This window comes from Lepisosteus platostomus, chromosome 25, assembly GCF_059453375.1.
Source record: "Lepisosteus platostomus isolate fLepPlt1 chromosome 25, fLepPlt1.hap1, whole genome shotgun sequence".
NCBI classification, from domain to species: domain Eukaryota; kingdom Metazoa; phylum Chordata; class Actinopteri; order Semionotiformes; family Lepisosteidae; genus Lepisosteus; species Lepisosteus platostomus.
Window position 1 is genome coordinate 5,214,559 of NC_142635.1, and position 18,641 is coordinate 5,233,199.

Sequence of the window (18,641 nt, forward strand, 5' to 3'; positions counted from 1 at the left end):
AACACACAAAGAGGCATTAAAAATGTTGGATGTTTTGCATTGCTGACATGCAATTTACAAAATGAAAAAAAAAACCCTCACGGTGTGGTTTGTTCACACAGAAACCAACAGCTTTCTTGGGAATATAACAAGTTTCTGAAGCAGTGCCAAATCTTAGTCACCCACAGAACAAGCTTTCATTCGAGCTTTTCAGACAGATGCTGTGACAGACTCCCCCCTTAGCAAAAGGGGACCAGGTACCAAAGCAATTAAAATCTCTCAAGAACTGCAATCTTAAGGTCAAGAGGCTTGATTCAGAAATATAACAAGACTGACAAAGACTCTGGAGAGTGGTCCCAACCTATTCCCCCTGATACACCCCTTTATATACAGACTGCTGATCAGGTCCATGTAAGGATTTGCTGCTTGACTCTATAATAGAATAATTAGCTAACACACAGCCAATGTGTTTCTAGTGTTATACTAATCACCACCTTTCTTTTGTAGCTGCTCCCACTGTTGTTAGTTGTCGACTGTTTTCTGCCATTTCATCCTGCATTACCTTTCTGTTAACTTATTTGCCCCTCTGCCTTCCCTCTCAGTACTAAGTATTATTTTCAATTAGATTGCAAATTGAGGGGGACAGCATGGTGGTGCAGTGGTCGGCGTTGCAGCACCCCAGTGCTGGGGGTTCAGGTATGGACCTGGGGTGCTGTCTGCGTAGAGTTTGCACGTTCTCCCCAGGTTTGTGTGGGTTTCCACCCACGGTCTAAACACATATTGGCCAATTGTAAGTTAATTGGCTTCTGTGAAAACAGGCCTTGGTGTGAATGTGAATGATTGTGTCTGTGTGTGACCTGTGATGGACTGCTGTCCCCATCCCAGGCGTACCCTGCCTTGTGCCTGCTGCTTGCTGGGATAGACTCCAGCTTCCCCATGACCCTGAACTGGAAGAAAATGGATGAAAAGTAGTTTCACATTTCAGTCTTATTACATTAACGGCCTGTGCAGCACCAGGCTCTGTAGAATCGCCCGTGTTGAATTAGCTGCAGATTTGCCTCCCACTAATACCACCCTGCATTTTTCGGCAAAGCAGGCGTCACAGATGTCTAATATTTAAACCAAATAACACTAGGTTTAAAGCCAACTTTTGCATTTATGCCCATCTGGTTGGTGTAATCATATAATCCAAGATTTAAGCTACATTTTTAAACCCTTTCTGAACTCTGACCAAAAACCGTCATGTTCATAACAGTGCTGCAGGCAGAAGAGGACATACAGCAACTGAATTATTCGCAGATCTCAACTTCTAAGACACAGCAGCGAGTTCCCAAAGGACAGAACAAACTCGACTCCCAACCCTAGTCCAAGGAGATCAGCGTGTCTGCTGGCCCAAGTCTGCACCCAAGCTGGAAATAAATCAGTGCTAATGAATGCCCCTAATTGGCAATTGACCTACTGGCATGTTTGATTATACTTTATTTGCTTGGTTTCTGCACAAAAAAAATGACCTGCATGAAGTATTGTTTGGAAATCAACAGTATTTAGTATTAGGGGGATAGTACGCACAGTGATTTTGGAGACTAGCATACACTTGTGGACTTCTTGACTCTTGCAGATTAACAAGTTGAGAAAAGACTGCATAAAAACCGGTGTGCTGAAGGTGATGGAAATTGTGCCTATTAACTAGGGCGTTTTGGAAACCAAGGACTGGGAGCCAAAAAGACTAAACCAGCAAGCAGATCAGTTACAAGTGCTCATTAGCTCCAGTGATGTAGTGTCCATTTAGAACAAAGGACCAACAGACACACGAGTCCCTTATATCCAGGAATGAGTATCGCTTAAAAGAGCCCTTGGGCTGCATTATAACCCATTAGGTAGGTTTAAAATCAGGCCCAGCCTGGTGTTTTTACTTCCTAGCTTGACGGGGATCAGACAGTCTTCATTTCACCCAACCTCGACTCTGACCCCCTGCAGAAAAGGAACCAGCAAGAACTTTTTTTTTTAATTAAAAAAAAAAACTTTATTGCACTTTCAATCTGAAGACTTGAAAACACCACCGCGTGCGCACAAAATAAATCCTTCGTAACAGTTACAAATCTCACACATAAATAAAACAAGTTAAAACATGAAGGGGAAAAAAAAAAGCTACAAACCGGCATTTTTACAGCAGCACAGAAACGCAATGTGGTTCTTGAGAAGGACAAAACAAAACTAAGTTACAGTAACGACAATGGCACGATTTTAAAAGTCCACTCACAAGGAGCGCTGGAATTCAGATTCATGATGATCACATCAAGAATGGAGTGTGCGAATCCTTCATCCCGGAAGCCTTTGTGGCTTTTCAATCCGACAGCCTAATAAACCCTTGAAAATGCCCACAGGCCAGCCATCACTGAACGTCAGCAGAGTTCAAGAGGACTACCATGCACACCCAAGTCAGCATCACTGTTCCCTGAACAGACCGTGACAATTGCCCATCTAGGTCACATCCACAGAAGTTTAAAAAACAAATCAAGGATCACAGTTTACCCCCCCAAGGCCTGTGAGACCGTATCTCTCCAGGATCAAGAGTCCTGCAGATTGAGATCTCGGGGAGGAGCAGGATACAAACAAACATTTGCATCTTAAAAGTGCCTTCCCAATGAACGTTTACCATAGTAAAAGCTTCTTAGCAATTCTGCGCCTGGATTTCCTGACCTCAAATCGAAATTCTTCCTGCGTTTTCCCTGACTGCACAGTCAGCAACGGGGGACTGTCTATAATAAACACTGACGAGGGGAGTGCAAAACCTCATTCATTAAGGAATATTCCAGAATCGTAACGGTGTAGCGTTTCATAACGAAACCCAGGAAAAGCTTTGCGGAAACGAGGCGAAAGAGCGCAGAACACGCAGTAAAGCTATAAGTACAGATGCAGACTGCAGCGCTTAACAGCGCTTTAACAGGGCAGGAGCTCACTGTGCAAGTTTCAATAAACGTCCAAACTCCGGCTAACCCCCCCTCGGTGTCAGGACAGTGCAGAAACGTCCACCCCCCAACACTTTTAGGAAAAGTGCCGCTCGCTTTCGGTTCACTCACCCACTTCATTCCCAGCGACTCTGGTGCAAAACAAAACACAAAGTCTACATCCCGAGTCCCACAAGTGACAGCGGCATCACTCCACTCAACTTTTTGAGAGCGGCGCCAAACAGGAAATGACGCAAAGGACACTTCCTGGAGACGGCAGGAAGTGGACTGAGGTACATCAGCCAGTTTAAAAAAAACAAACTAGCTTCCGGAATTGGAAACGAAACCGAACGGGGAAATTAAACCACGAATCGAACAGTGATCAATTGATTAACGGGCTGCGAGACTTAAAAACCCTCACAGTTACTCTAAGGTCTTTGCCAGGCGCGGAAACGCTGTCTGCTGTGGAGTTTGTTTGCTTTGGGATTATGCGCAAGGTCATGGTTACTGCCCAGCCGTGCTGGCGTCGGTAATACACTGCATTCAGCATTTCAAAAGTACACAGAAGTAGGCACTGTGGCATAGGGTGTTGATAGATCAGCCCCGCCTAGAGGTCCAGGGTATTTTCAGTGAGATTTTACAGTCCCCTCTCCCTAACTTAACTGGTGTGGAAATCCTATCAGTGACACTTTTCTCCCGTTACTACCTGTGGAGAAAAGTGTCACTGAAGTCACGCCGTTATCCAGTCATTCAAGTGCGTTTCGTGTTTCTGATGAGCTCGGCCAAAGACCTGCCACAAGAATTCCCACAAGTTGTTTGCAAATTGTATTTTGAAAAGGTGGGAGTGAAGTGCTTTTTGTGCATGCACTTCTCAAACTATTTTTACCCAGTCGCAGGTGCTGCGCTGGCGATCCGAGATTCGGCGAAATTAAGACCGAACTACGCATCGCCCGTTTCATTAAAATGCAGACGAATAAGCAAATAAGGCTGAGTTTCAGGTCAGTGTTGCTCTTTGGTTCAGTCCCTAAATTGTGCTCTGAATCACTGCACATTTCCTTCGAATAAATATCGCTTGTTAAAAGATAGATGCACCCAGTTATACACGCATACATTAAGAGTTAAGTTAAGAGCACAACGCACCAGAATTGCATAAAAACGGTAATAAAAATGTAATTGCATAAAAATGGTAAACTCTTTTTGCTTCCATTCAGTTAATGAGGTGAGAGGCTCAGGCGTGAAATGCTTCATTAGGACAGTGGCTCCCAATCTTGATCCTTGAGACTCACAGCTCCTGGTTTTCGTTCCAGCCTAGCTCTCACATACACACTACTACCTTTAATTGCCCTCAAAAGGAGGATTCATTTGAACTTTGACCTCTTAAACTCACTGGAAGGGCTTCTTAACTATTGCACTTCGTAACAGTCCCAGACTTTGTTAAAAACATTCCAATCAAGCTCCATTTTGAGTTCAATCAGGTAACTTAACCTGGGCTGGAACGAAAACCGGTGTGGACCACCAGGAGCAGGATTGGAAGCCCCTGATTGAGCAGCGCCCCCCCAGAGGTAATGGCCAGAAAGCCAGCTGATGGAGGCTTCAGGGAACCACGGCTCACAGGGTGAGCCAAGGACTACAAGTGAGTCCAGGGGAAAAAAAAATGCCCTCCTGAGATGAAAAGTATTTTGAATTGAATTCATGCAAGCCAACATGTAAACTGTGCAAGAGACATCTATGGTGTCGCCTATATGAAAGTTCAGTACTGGAGGCTTTTCATTCATAGGCGAATGTATGCAAAGTAAGGGTAAGGTTCAATTGCATGTTGGGATCAAGAAACCAGTTAGCGTCACAGGTAAGCAGGAGTGCATGTGCAGGTATAACTTTTTCCATTAAAGAAAGAAAGCCCCTACAGTTTTGTTCTCGTCACTGGTGCTTCCTGAATAAAGATTACCCAGCATCCCCCTGCAGAACAGCATGCTGGGAGAGGACACGCGTACACACTTCGATTCCTTGTTGCAAATTCATCCTTGCCGTCTCGATCTGTCCTCAGCAGCAAAGCTCACTGGTTTTTCTGAAAAGAGAAATGTTTGAAAAAAGGAGTTACTTCTTGACGCTCAGCACACAGGGAAGCAGACCGATTCCGTTTATACTTTTCTGGCGGACACTACATGCCGTGCTTCCGATCTCGGTGAGGATTCTGGGCCTGTTGGCAGGTTAGCAGTGTTGTAACACTGACATGCCATAGCTCATCTGGTCAGAAGGGGGCACTGGCGCTGCACAAAAATATGCACGCTTCTATTTCTATACTGGAGAGAGCCACACATCAGTTCCAATTCTTCATTTCAGGCACTATTGTCGACAGATAGCATCATTAATATACTGAAAACTTCACTACACATTTAACAGGCCTGTCTTGTGACCAGGTTGCCAAAAAAAAAAAAAAGCAGTTTATAGTTTGTCACTTATGTTAACAATTTTGACCTGTTCGGTGATAACCCACAAATTCAAATGCATGAGTGCAGCACAGTCAGAGTCAGGGATCAGAGGACAGCTAGCCCTCTCCGAAACAGGCCGACTTTCAGAAACGCCAAACCCCTAGGGGGAAAGGCCGAGTCTGCAGTTCTAGATGTCCCAGCCAAGCAATTTGAGAACACACGATCCTCTATAACAGGACGTGTGTGTGCGCGAGGAACAGACATGAGGACCGCTCTAAAAATCCCAGCATGCCACAGTAGTGAAGTACTCTCCCAGTTGGTGAGCAGAAGAGCTGGACTGACCTCCATGACCACGTGGATCCAGTTGAGGAAGCTCTGCACGTTGCTGTACACCCCAGGCCGGTTCTGCCGGGCACAGCCCACGCCCCAGCTCACCACCCCCACCAGCTCCCAGCTGCTCTGGAAGTAGACCAGGGGTCCCCCGCTGTCCCCCTGAGAGAGAGAGAGAGAGCGCATCAGTATTTACCCACAAGATGACTGAAAGGCAAGTGTGTTGTGGGTGTATCAGTCTTGCCAGCAGCTAAATCATCCTGCAGCCCTACTGAAGCTCAGCAGTGTGAGCCTGGTCAGTGGGAGGGAGACTCCTGGGAGAGGTGTTAGTGTGGCCAGTAGGGGACGCTCACCCTGCGGTCTGTGTGGGTCTTAACGCCCCAGTATAGTGACGGAGACACTACACTGTAAACAGGCGCCGTCCTTCACATGAGACACAAAACCGAGGTCCTGACTCTATGGTCATTAAAAATCCCAGGATGTTTCTCGGAAAGAGTAGGGGTACTACCCCAGTGTCCTGGCCAAATTCCCCCCTGGCCTTTCCCAGTCATGGCCTCCTAATAATCCCCATCTCTGAACTGGCTTCATCACTCTGCTCTCCTCCCCACTGAGAGCTGGTGTGTGGGGAGAGGACTGGAGCATCATCCAGGTGGGGCTGCACACTGGTGGGGGTGGAGGGGATCCCCATGACCTGTAAAGAGCTCTGAGTGGAGTGTCTGGAGCGTGCCATGTAAGTGTGAGGATAGTAGCAGTAGTGTGTCAGTGCAGTGCTGCCTCCTGCATCATCTAGGCAGCCTAGCTTCTGTGAAAATGGGTCCTGGGGTTCATTTCCTGGAGAGCTGTCTGTGTGGAGTCTGCATGTTCTCCCCATCTACGCATGGGTTTCCTCCCATAGTCCAAAGACATGCTAGTGGCTTAATTAGCCCAGGTGCGAGTGTGTGCTATATGCTGGACTGGTGTCCCATCCAGGGTGTACCCTGCCTTGCACCCATTGGTTGCTGGGATAGACTCCAGCTCCAGGGAGAGGGGATACCACCGTGTTTTACACTAGCGTGTCACCACCTCGGCCTACACCAGTAACGGGATATGGTCATCTCTACCTGACACGCGTCCACCTTGCCCTCCAGGTAGCCTGCGCACAGCATTCTGGGAGTGATGGCACTGCCATACACGCTGGACTGGGAGCACCGGGCCCTGTCGATCAGGGGCACAGTGGCCTGCTGGAGCACGGTTGACACCACGCCTGCGAGACAGAGAAAGGGGCTCTGAGAGCAAGCAAGGGTGCGAGAGGAAGAGATCTCGGCAGCAACCGGGGCAGGAGAGTGGAGCCTGTAAACTGGACAATGGCACTCATGGAGGTAGTGGTTCTCTCCCACAAACCCACTTACTTGGAGTTACACCAGAAATACTGAATATGTCTCTCGCAACACTTTTGAAGTAGTTTGTCATTAAAAGGCTCTTTGGAAACCGAATGAAGCTCAGGTTTAAGAGCCTCGGGTGGGAGCAGGATGCACAGTTTCATTAGAACTTAGCCAAGGGGGCGCCTGCGCAAAGGCCTGTGGGAAATCTTGCACGGTATTTAAAAAAAATGCACGTCACAAAGTCCGAGGGGTGGGGCAATGATCAAAAAGAGCAACAGGTCAGTCTTAGTACATTTCCTTCATTGGCACTAGGGGCTAGTTTGTCAGGGTGCTGCTAGTAGGCGCTTTCGGGGAGGCATGAGCGAAAATGGAAGAAAGAAGACGAATGATGTTGGGGGGTGCCCTACCTTTCTCCACCCGATACCCCCAGCCTGTCACCCACAGAGGGGCCTGCGAGGGCAGCTCCTGATTAAACGCGGGCAGGCACACGGGCCGACTGGTGGCTGCAAGGAGAGAGACGCGCACTGGTCAGCGTCCGCGCAGTGCACCCTGGGAAGGAGCATCCATATCCCACAGTGCACCGGGGGTTCTGAAGTACATTCAAGAATGCCCTCCCACTTCCTGCTGGATAAATCATTCGTCGAGCCTGTGCCATCAGCTGCACATTCAGCCTTTCAAAGTTAACCCACAAGTTATTTACTGATGCCCTTTTTTGACAACAAAGCTACTTGACATCTAAAAAATTCCCTCCCGTATAATTCTTTCAAAGGGTTTTAAATAAACTTGTTTTTTTTTTTTTAAAGAAAAGCAGTGCAAGTTTTGGAACAGCAAAGAAACTGACATTCCATACCTTTTGATCAGAAAGACAACATATCAATAGTGCCTAGCCAAAGTGACGAATTTCACTTCACTGTCCCAATACACACAGTTTTCACAGTACCTTTGACACTACATTGTGCCCCAAGCTGCATGTTCTATACAAGCTTTTCAGCATACATCAAGGAACAGCAGTAAATTGTAAAATGCTTACAGAAGGACATGTCAATGTGACGCTGAAATATTTGTATTTAACAGGGTGCACTGCATACCCAAAAAACCCTTGAATTTGTGTACTGGATACATGATTACAATCCTGCTCATTCTCAGAGTGTGTGGAGGATAATGGGATTAAGGATGACTGCAAAACCAAAGTGCGACCACCATAAGGGGAGGTCTTGGAGGTCTTGGAGAAGCCCATTGTCATCTCCAGTGCCTCTGCTGGAGATGTCAAGATGGAAGACACTTGCTTGGGTTGCCAACGAATTAGCTGGGTTTCTCCAGAATCACCTGCTGGCTTCCATCCTAAAAGACGGTGGGAATGGAGCGCGAGAGAGAAATTTAAAAAGCTACGGTACCCGAGACTTGGACTGGAGACGACAGCCTCATCATGGCGATATCGTAGTCGCTGATGTAACTGTTGTACTGGCCGTTGACGATCACCTTGTCCACTGACACTCCTCCGGTGAACCCCAGGGACGTCAACCCTGGATGCACACTCCAGCGGCTGAGCACGTGCTCTGCCCTGGAGAGGGAAAAGGACCACCAATAAGAAATGGCTCTAAAAGCTTTTTTTTTTAAACTTATGATAACATAAAAAGGCACTGTGTAAGGACAGTTGACTCAGACAAGATGGTGGATTTTGGCTGAACTACATTTCCCAGAAAGCTACGGGGGAGGCACCCTGCCACCACTTTTGTCAGGTGACCAGTTGGAAGAAGGCAATTGGCCTGATCATTTCAAAGACCAGGAAATGGAGGCACCAATGCTAACCACTGCGCCATCATACCACGTGCTCTCCAAAATGCTTTCCTTGTATTTACTTTATTACTAAATGGCACAAAAAAAAAATCTACAAGGCTGCTTTGTTGTTAATGGAATGCAAAGGAATCTTAACGTCGGTTTTGTCTGCATGAAGCCGTTCCTCAGGCTAGTAAAATCCTCCTCGCTGTCTTAAAGTCAGCCGAGAGGCCTCGCTCTGCACCATGCTCACCGGGGGAAGCAGTGGGCGGCGGTGACCACCCAGCGCGGAGCGATCAGAGACCCGCCGCAGGTGTGCTGCTCGTTGAACTGCAGGCTGACCTGCCAGGGCCACTCCTGGATGGTGGCGTCTGAGCCCCCCACGATCCGGTCCTCCGAGGATCGCTCCCCGCAGTCTGAAATGCACAGCACAGGGCTTAGACACGCGCGTGAGGGGTCCACTTCCTGATCAGATCCTACAGATCGGGCAGCACAGCGGTCCCTATAGGTGCTGGGCGCCCTGGGTTAATTTCCTGGAGTGCTGTCTGTGTTGAGTTTGCATGTTCTCCCCACTAATCATGTGGGTTTGCTCCCTCACTCCAAACATAGTGGTGGGTTAACTTGGCCCCTAGTGTGCATGTTTGCATCTGTCTGTGTGTGTGCCCTACAATGGGCAGGTGTCCCACCCAGGGTGGGCCCTGCCATGTGCCCACTGCCTGCTGGGATAGGCACCAGGTCCCTGCAACCCTGTACTGGATACAGGGGCTAGAAAATGGAAAGATGGATGGATTCTGGGCTGGGGTCTCTGCAGGCTCTGTCTAGCTGGAAACTTAAGCCAATAAGGTGAATCAATTAATGACTCAATCCAGATTAACAGTTTACCCAGGCTCTTCAGATGCAAGTGCCTCTTAACAAATCCTGCAAAACCTGTAGGCACACCAGGCTCTCCAGAACCAGGATCGGGGATCCCTGATCTTTTAGGACATGAAACTCAACCTACAGAGTTTCTACATAGAGTACCTCTGCCATATCACCTCCTTTACTGCAACCAGACTCTTCGATGTGTTCATGCCTTTTCTACATGACGCCCGTTTCGTTACATTTGTGATTTTAGTGCAATTTTGACAAAATATTTGCGTCTTACCTGAACAGGCGAGAGAAACGACCATGCCAGAAGAACAGACCGTGCTGAAACAGAGGGAGAGGAGGAAGCGCATCAGTAATTGAATTCCAGTGCAATGGCCGTTCTGAGCTATTACTGTAACCGTGGGTGATATCTATCCAACTTGCTGACCAAGGAGACAAGAGAGAAGCACGGATGGACCCAGACAGATTCCTGAACATCCAGCTAAGACTGTGGAAGAGCGGTTTCCAACCCTGCTGCTGGAGCAATACAGTCAAGCTGGTTTTCATTCCAGCTGAGCTCTACATCAGGACTTGATTGACCTGCTTGTTTATTCAGCCAGTCCTGTCTCGCTGTAAAAGAAGAATTTCACACAGCTTCTCCTCAACTCACTGGCCATTATCTCTGACAAAATAGCTCTTACTAGATTTGATAGACAAAGTGGAGGCAGCTGACAGAAAGGCCGAGAACCAGTCGCAGGAGACGAGAGGGGCAGACAGTTGGAGATAAACGGGCAGTACCGGTCAGTGACTAGATCCTGGATGAGGAAGGCTCCATTTGGGTCAGAGGTCATCAATCCGCCAAATGCCTGATTGACAGTCGGGGGCACGGACTCCACAGGCTCCAAGGTACTGCTGGGTTTACTGAGACACAGGGGGGGGGGGGGGGAGGGGGAAGAGAGGAACAGATTTGACCAACTTCAGGAAACCGGCTGCAATGCATAAGGTTCTCAGTCTTGCACCCCAAGTGTCCCATCACTCGCTGAGCTGGCTGCCACCTGGCAGCTTGAGGTCACACACGTCCACCGGCAATGAGGTCCCCTACAGAGCACAGCGCGGTGCATTAGGGGGAAACGCCCCCAGGTGCTTGAGCACAAGCCTGCGCCTCACCTGGTGTAGCCCAGCTGCTGGCACGCCTGCTGGGTGTGCTTCGGCTGCCATCCCTCGGCACATACCAGCCTCCAGGAGTCCGATCTGCTGTCGTACACCTGCAGCAAAGACCTGTTGGACACCAGTCTCACTGCAGGGAGAGGGGGAGGAGGAATGAGCATGCAAACCTGTCTAATGTGTGTGTGTGTGTATATATATATAAAATTAGTCTCATCTATATATATGGGCGGTGCAGTGGTTCTGTGGCTGAGGATCTGCGCCTGTGGCTGGAAGGTTGCCGGTTCGTATCCCGTGGCCGGCAGAGGAATCCTACTCCGTTGGGCCCCCTAAGTAAGGCCCTTAACCCCAAAAGACCAGTTCCTGGCTGACCCGACTGTGAAGGGCTCCGAAAAACAGTTGCAACAATGGCAGCCCAGCCCTCTACCACTCGTTGTGTAAAGGGCCTCCCATTTCCCTTCCTGAAAATGGCTGTCCAAAGGCTTAAATAGGCACCTGACAGGGCCTTTGCCAGCCTTCTGCAGGGAAGGTCCAGACCAAAGAAACATGCTACTTTCATACAAGAAGAGAAGGCAATGAGTTGACAGTCTTTCGGGATCACGCTGCCACCCGAGATGGAAGGGCGGAGAAGGGAAGGCAGGGATACCTGGGAAGATGACGGTGACCGTCAGGTTGGACACGCAGGACAGCTCATCCTCTCCCCCGGCGCAGTCCTCTATCCCATTGCAGGCAGAGGACAGGGGGATGAACTTGAAGGACGTCTTGCAGAAGAGGTACTTGCTGTCGACCAGACGCTTGACTGCGGGCAGAGGGGAGGGAGGTGTGCGCGATGAGAGAGAGAGGAGGAGAGAGAGAGGGCGGGCGGGCTGGGAAACGGAGGACGGAGGGCAGCACTCACTGAAATAACCCCCGGTGGCCAGCAGCCCCAGCACCGTCAAGACGATGAGGGCCGTGATGATCCCCCGCCTCCTCCGGGCCTTCTCCTGCTGGGGCGAGCTGGCCGTCATCTGCGCCCTGACCCTGCGGGGCTTGGCCTCACCTGCGAGACACACACAGAGCGCGGGTGAGACCCGTTCGAGAACTCCAGTCAGAACCCGGTTCCGAACTGCAGGGAGGGGACAGTCAGAACATCAGGGCTGGAAGACCTGGAAAATAAGTTTGTGAGCTCCAGAGCGATACAACATTGTACTACAGAGACTGGGAGACTGTTTCAGGGAACATGTCAGGACTATGAGGGTCAAAGATCTCAAACCCATTGCACCTCTTACGGCCATGAGCATACTGATCTCCCCGCCTGCGTCCCTGGGGGGGTGGGGGGGTTCTCGAAACTGCTATTGCAGAAAGACGCCCACAACCAAACTCATCCAGAAACTAGGATCACACCTTCCCCCTTCGCTCAACCTATAACAGCCCAGTTTCTCAGAGTAACCCTCACGCTTTAGAGTTTTAAGTCATGTTAAACGTACTGTGTATTGCATTTTGGCCTATACTTGCCTGCAAAGCGCCGTTTCTCATCTGGGACACTAAAGGAAAAAAGAAGTTCTGCTCTGTCCTTCCAGATAGAGGATCAATACGAGACTGATCATTCGCTTGGTGCTTTTACAGTCTTAACCGTTTTTCCCCCCAGACTGTAGGACTAAATTGGACTTAATCCAAGCTCCTTCTTTTAAAACAGGGTGATGCAGTGAAAGGTTGGGAAAAAAAAAAAATATTTTCAATGCATTTATGAACAGTACTTTCAACGTCGCTGAAGCTCCAGAGCAAAAGAAAACCCTCCTATTCCAGCATATTTCAGCCAGGCTCACAATCGGCTTCAACTTTCTCATTTCCAGGAGCTGTACAGCTTAATCAAGGGCTCATCTCGTGCTGGGATCGCACACAGGACTTCAGACAGACCCAGGGCAAAGTTTGACAATGGTCACTCGGTTTCAACAAGAATATTATTCATAGTAAAAGTATGAGAATTGAAAGGCTGGACAGCAACTCACCTGAGAATTGAGACGGTAGAACGTTATGAACACTGAAGCTGCAGACAACACAAAACTGAACGTCCCAGGTGTTTTAACCTGCTTGTGTGCTTCCAACCAATAAAAGAACTATGAAACAGAAGGCTCTTAAAAAAAAAACTCTGCATTTACAATGCTGATCAGACCAAGGGTTTGAACCTCTCAGAGCACCTTGCTCCACAGCTCATTAGCTCTCTGGTCACTACAGGTCTTGGTTCAGATTCAACAAGGAAACATCTTTCACCCCCGGCCTCAGAAATTCAGTCTGTTTGAGGGAGGGATCGGACTGAGAAGGAAGTGAGGGAAAGCAGCCGCTTGTTCGGAAGCCGGATCTCGCACAGAGGAGAGGTCGACATCCAGCCCAGCTGGTCTGACAGGTCGTTAATAACTAGCCAATTCCAGGATGGCACTGTGCCGCTTCTAGAAAAAAGCCAGGGGTGGTGGTGGTGGGGAAAATCAAATTCAACAACATTTGCTGGGCAGCTCGTTCCACACTCCCACCACCCTTTGCGTCAAGCAGTACCTTCCGTCCTGACCGGAGGATCTCATCCTGCCTCGTGAAAGGAGCCAGAGGCTTCGACAACATGGCTGGGCAGCTTGTTCCACACTCCCATCCCCCCCTTCTCAGTTTTAGACACACCCCTGGCCCCCATTTACACCAGCTCTTAAATGACTGCCACTCTACCACCCCCTGCAAAAAAAAAAAAACAGAGTGGTGCGAGACTCACCTGAATTTGCAGGGTTGAGGGGCTGCCTAACCTCCACCGGGGGCTGCTGGGCGGCTTTCTTTTGCTGCAGATGGAGAAAGAGTGCGTCAGCTGCTGGTCGCGCAAGGGGCACCCCGACAGGGCCCCCCCATCGACGCCCACATTGACATAGTAGTCTCCCAGATGCACGCAAAACAAGCCCTCTTTCTCAGGAGAGGGAGAGAGTGCACGACTGGGCAGCGCTGGTAGTAAATATTTAAACCTCGCAAACAACCCTCCCCTCTTCACCTTTGATCACAAGCCCAGCCCTGCATGTTCGCAAAGACTCCCACTTCCTGGTGCACCTGCTTCTCCCGATCCGGATATACGGCTCCTGGCTGGAAAGCAGGAAGGGCTGCCCTTTGGGATGAGCTCCAGGGGATACATTCACCCGGGACCAGGCACCGGCATTCTGAATGCTGACCTCAAACATCCTAGGGGATTCGATGATCAAGACCGATTCCCGCAATGCCAGTAATGTACTGTACCAGTAAGCCAACTCACTGATTTTGCACATTTGCATTTTATTAACCCACTGGAGCTCAGCAGTGTGAGCCTGGCCAGTACCTGGATGGGAGACTCCTGGGAAAGCTAAGGCTGCTGCTGGAAGAGGTGTTAGTGGGACCAGTAGGGGGCGCTCACCCTGCAGTCTGTGTGGGTCCTAATGCCCCAGTATAGAGATGGGGACACTATACTGTAAAAAATAAAGGTAATGTGCAGCCCCACCTGGATGATGCTCCAGTCCTCTCCCCACACACCAGCTCTCAGTGGGAAGGAGAGCAGAGTGATGAAGCCAGTTCAGAGATGGGGATTATGAGGAGGCCATGATCGGGGAAAGGCCAGGACGCCCGAGTAACATCCCTAGTCTTTGAGAAACGCCCTGGGATGTTTAATGAGCACGGTTTTACATCTCACTGTAAAAAGGATGGCACCTTTTTACAGTATAGTAAAACTAGAACCCACACAGACCGCAGGGTGAGCACCCCCTACTGGCCCCACTAACACCTCTTCCAGCAGCAACCTCAGCTTTCCCTGGAGTCTCCCATCCAGGTACTGGCCAGGCTCACACTGCTGAGCTCCAGGGGGGCTGCCAGCTGGGAGCTGCCGGGTGACAGCAGCAGCCACAGTGACTTCTGGAGATTTTAGTCATTTTGACAGAAATTATGGCATCTGCATATAAGCTATTGCAGCTGTGGGGTCCCTTACAGAGCAACCCATCATTAAAAGATTCTTCTGAACAAGAAGGCAGAGTCAGTGAAGTGTTTAGTGTGAGACTACTGGAAATGCTTTCCAGCTTCATCTTAGTCTCTGGATCGCTCTCAACTTTAACTTGATTGTGTTCGTATTTGTACTGTTACGTTCCATAAAACCAATTAATCATAAAGAGAACCATTTTCTAACCATTAAGTGTAGAAGACTCTCTTTCAGGTTTACATGAAAAATTGTGTTTCAGAACCATAACCACCACTCTGTGCAACCTTTATATGGCAAACAAACGGGAATGAAGCCCCAAACCTAATATTCCAACTATCACCCAGTGAGTTCGTTTACAAACAGTGACTTTGGTGGTCTCTAGCGACTGGTCGCTGTAATTGCATCCGTTTCTTCGTCCCACCTGACAACAGTATCTGCGCCTGAGGGTGCTTTTACACAGCCGGTAAAAAGCAGAAAATACCGTACCGACAGACAAAAAAAAAAAGGGGGGGACAATGTTTCTAAACAAATCAAGTAAATATGCAACTGTTTTACTTAATCACCGAAAACGAAACACGTCGGCGTTTCACAGTATTGAACTTATGATGCATTTTATACAGTTAATATAATTATATAATGCGGGTTAAGTTATGACACACTCCCAGCAGCAAAAAAATAACACCAGCAAAAAGAAGAAAAACAGGAAAGGTCGGGATTTCGAGAGGTGTTTACCAGAGACTTTCAACAAAACTCTGTGACACCGTAATGCCGGAAAGAATGTGAGTCTGCGCCTGTCACTCCAGTCCACACGCACACTGTGAGTCACCTGGGCAAGAGCAATATCTCTCTCCTGTAAACAAAACGGGCTAAATATAGGCCACAGAGAGAGACGAGTGAAACAAAATTGGTAATGGGGGAGGGAATGAATTTATACTTCTAACGGAGTGAACAGGCCGAGTGCAGGTCGGAGATTCAGAGGGGAGACGCGTCTGTAGCGAGAATGTGGCGGCCCCTCCTCCCACAGCCTCGACGCTCCGCTCTTGACGGCGGAGGAAGTTGTCCGCAGGCTGCGAGTTTGTTTGAGGTGGAACCTGAAATTCCACTTTCGGAGTCCGCCGTTTGTTCCCACCCCCCTCAAACAAAACAAGCGGCGCAACTTTTTTCCCCACGGCTTCGCCCCGCAGGACTACTGTGGACAAGGGGCGAAATAAACTGAAATAAAATCCGTTTTACGCCTAAACGGAAATCTGAATGCCACTTAAAGTACAACAGAGACCAACAGATAACGCCTATTCGTATATTCCTGTACGCGGGTTATTCCATGCCAATGATGGTGTTTGTAGGAGGGTAGATTAGAAAAATAACGTTTCGGGTCTGGAAGCTTCTTCGAAGAACTTGTTCCTCCGCAGCCCCCGCCTGCTGGCGCAGCTCCCTACTCGAACTGTTCCCGCCCGCCGTCGGGATACTCTCTTATCCATCCCTGCTACTGTTCCCCCGAGATAGTCTATCTGAAAGAGGCTGGGCACTAAAAAGCAAAGCCTCCGGCCCCGTGGCTCAGCAGAATTTAATCTTGTGCCGTTTAAAGAAGAAAAAAAAAACATGTCTTTACTAGTTGAGAGACCCTCTGCTGTTTTTCCTGCTGTCCCGGTATTCATGCAGGACAGTGCCAGGTGACAACAAGCGACCGCGGTACCCTTAGCAACCGCGGTACCGGGCCAGGCTCGCCCGAGAAAGGCCTCACCAGAAAACATCCACCCCAAGGCAGCCGCCAACGTAACTGCCAACCGCCGCTTCAACTTTGATTTTTAAAACATCATGAGCTCAGCTGTAACATACCACACCACTGAATCTAACAGGTCGTGGGCTTACGCTTGGGCAGTGAAATGGCGTTTCGCGCCGTATTTGGAAGTTGTTACCACTCCGGTCAGCCTGTAGAGCTTCGCTGGGCGATCCCAAAACAACTGATTTTCGCTTTTAAAAATATATATATATACACCAGAAAGTGTTTTTGCTTAGGCTTCAGCGACCCCCCTGGAAAAAAAAACAAAAACAAATGACCGCTCTCATGAGTAGCGCCGCAGTCTGAACCATCAGCACTGGCAGGTGCGGTCGCAACGTTAAAGCTCTTGGCGCCTCGACGGCACTTCGCCATTACAACCCAGCTGCGGAAGGGGCGAGAGAGGTTTCACTTCAAGGTCTCGACAAACTTTCAGGTCATCAGAAAAGGCCCGAGCAAGGACACTGTAAATACCAAGATGGCAAAAACAAGCAGGAGTAGTGCGAAAATGCGCCTTCTTAAAAAATGCAAAACCTTACATTGTATTCGTAATTACGGTAATAACGGGATGATTTACGTTCCCTTTCGTTTTTATCGTATCCAGACAGCTCAGGGAGTCGGATTCCAAACACTTCTTAAGCACGACGCTGTTAGCTAACAACTTAAAGTTTATGACGCCATGCTAACATATAGGTTTCTACGGAGATAAAGTACCATTTCAAAACTATCGACCTGCCATTTGGAGTGCATTTTCCCAACCTTAATCCAGATAGCCCTGTGGGACAGGTTAATCCAAAATTAGTAGGTCTGGAATAAATACTCTGGATTTCTTACCTCTGTAAAGACACTCTGATGCTGGTTTCTACCGTGTCCCAAATGCTATTAAACTACTAGGCATGGGTCAGTCACAGGTCAACAGTTCAAGCTTGTCTGAGAGCTTTTAAATGATAAAAAGCTTATTTTCCAGTTACCTTCCATTTCTTTAATTACACAGGTTTTATACTGCTGCTAACTTTCAGGGACAGAGGCAGCCTCAAATTATCCACTTAACAGGTGAAAACAGTCTCTGTTGGGTCTTACTACTGAAAAGAGGCTAAGTCCTGGGGTGACTACTTTTTCCAAATCCACTTCAGCTGGGCTCCAGGTGTATAACTGAGGATCAAAGCTATTTTCCAGATCAGGGTTTCTGACATTCAGAAAACAGCTTCACTTCTATTAGTGAAGCCTTTTAGCGCAGGTCTGAGCCTTTGAACTTTAAACCTTGACTTTTAGCTACCCTGTTTGAAGGGAACATAGCTAATGCTATTCGTTAATTCCATTACTCGTCACAGATAACAAGTTCAATTATAATTGTTAAATGATAGCTACCTGACAATTTGGTGAAGAGTTCCTGTGATCTCGGACTCGCATGTGGAATTCACAAGAAATCTGTGAGCTCAAAAACTATGCTTAATAAGTTTAGAGAGATTGGAAATTAAGTATGATTTAAGAGACTATTACACCCAGTGTATGAATGTTAAAAATAGAGAAATTTAGCACTTCTGTCTCTGGCAGAAACATATTTAACAGCCCTCAGTGCTTGATACACTGAAAGGCAACTCAGGACCACAGACGGCCTTTTTCCAAGTTGTGCTGAGTTTCAAGTCACCCTGGCTAATCTAACTCACTCTTTGGAAATAAAGGTGTTTTCATTCACAGCTGTTATCCCTTCGTTAGTGCTCCATCTGCTGGGATTGATGACCATCTCAGCATGCATAGCAGGAAAATTGCAAAGATGCTTCGCTGTCCCGAGCTGAATCGATCCCATTTGGAACGTCAAGGGAGGAGGAGGATTTGAAATCGAAAAACATTCGATAGAGAAAATAATAAAAAAGACTGAAACAAAAGTCACTGCCTGAAACAGAGAGTCTGTCTGCCCACCTTGGCCAAGCTTAGAAGATCAGTTTATTGGCCATATACAATTTCTTGCATTAGGAATTTGTCTTTTCGCAGACCCCAGCTTGCTCTCCATGAGACACACAGACAGGGAGAGAGAAGCTGGGGGTCAGAGCACAGGGTCGGCCATGTATACAGCACCCCTGGAGC

At 48.4% G+C, this 18,641-nt stretch overlaps 1 protein-coding gene across 6 annotated transcripts in view; it reads right to left on the bottom strand.

The window, feature by feature from the left end:
• Window positions 1–18,641, bottom strand: part of tmprss4a (transmembrane serine protease 4a) — a 107,816-nt gene that overhangs the window by 72,462 nt on the left and 16,713 nt on the right. For 3 of the 6 annotated variants that reach the window (XM_088619541.1, XM_088619539.1, XM_088619537.1), the window contains exons 2-13: window positions 13,568–13,631; window positions 11,732–11,872; window positions 11,480–11,632; window positions 10,837–10,966; window positions 10,468–10,590; window positions 9,968–10,011; window positions 9,077–9,239; window positions 8,442–8,608; window positions 7,455–7,550; window positions 6,787–6,929; window positions 5,699–5,848; window positions 1,976–4,992 (exon numbers count right to left, since the gene is read on the bottom strand). In XM_088619541.1, the coding sequence (XP_088475667.1) occupies window positions 4,981–4,992; window positions 5,699–5,848; window positions 6,787–6,929; window positions 7,455–7,550; window positions 8,442–8,608; window positions 9,077–9,239; window positions 9,968–10,011; window positions 10,468–10,590; window positions 10,837–10,966; window positions 11,480–11,632; window positions 11,732–11,840 (1,290 nt within the window). In that variant the 5' untranslated portion in view covers window positions 11,841–11,872; window positions 13,568–13,631 and the 3' untranslated portion in view covers window positions 1,976–4,980. Of the gene's footprint in view, window positions 1–1,975; window positions 4,993–5,698; window positions 5,849–6,786; window positions 6,930–7,454; window positions 7,551–8,441; window positions 8,609–9,076; window positions 9,240–9,967; window positions 10,012–10,467; window positions 10,591–10,836; window positions 10,967–11,479; window positions 11,633–11,731; window positions 11,873–13,567; window positions 13,632–17,390; window positions 17,496–18,641 lie in introns of those variants that run through there. The other 3 variants (XR_015930222.1, XR_015930221.1, XM_088619540.1) reach the window with 2 other exon arrangements.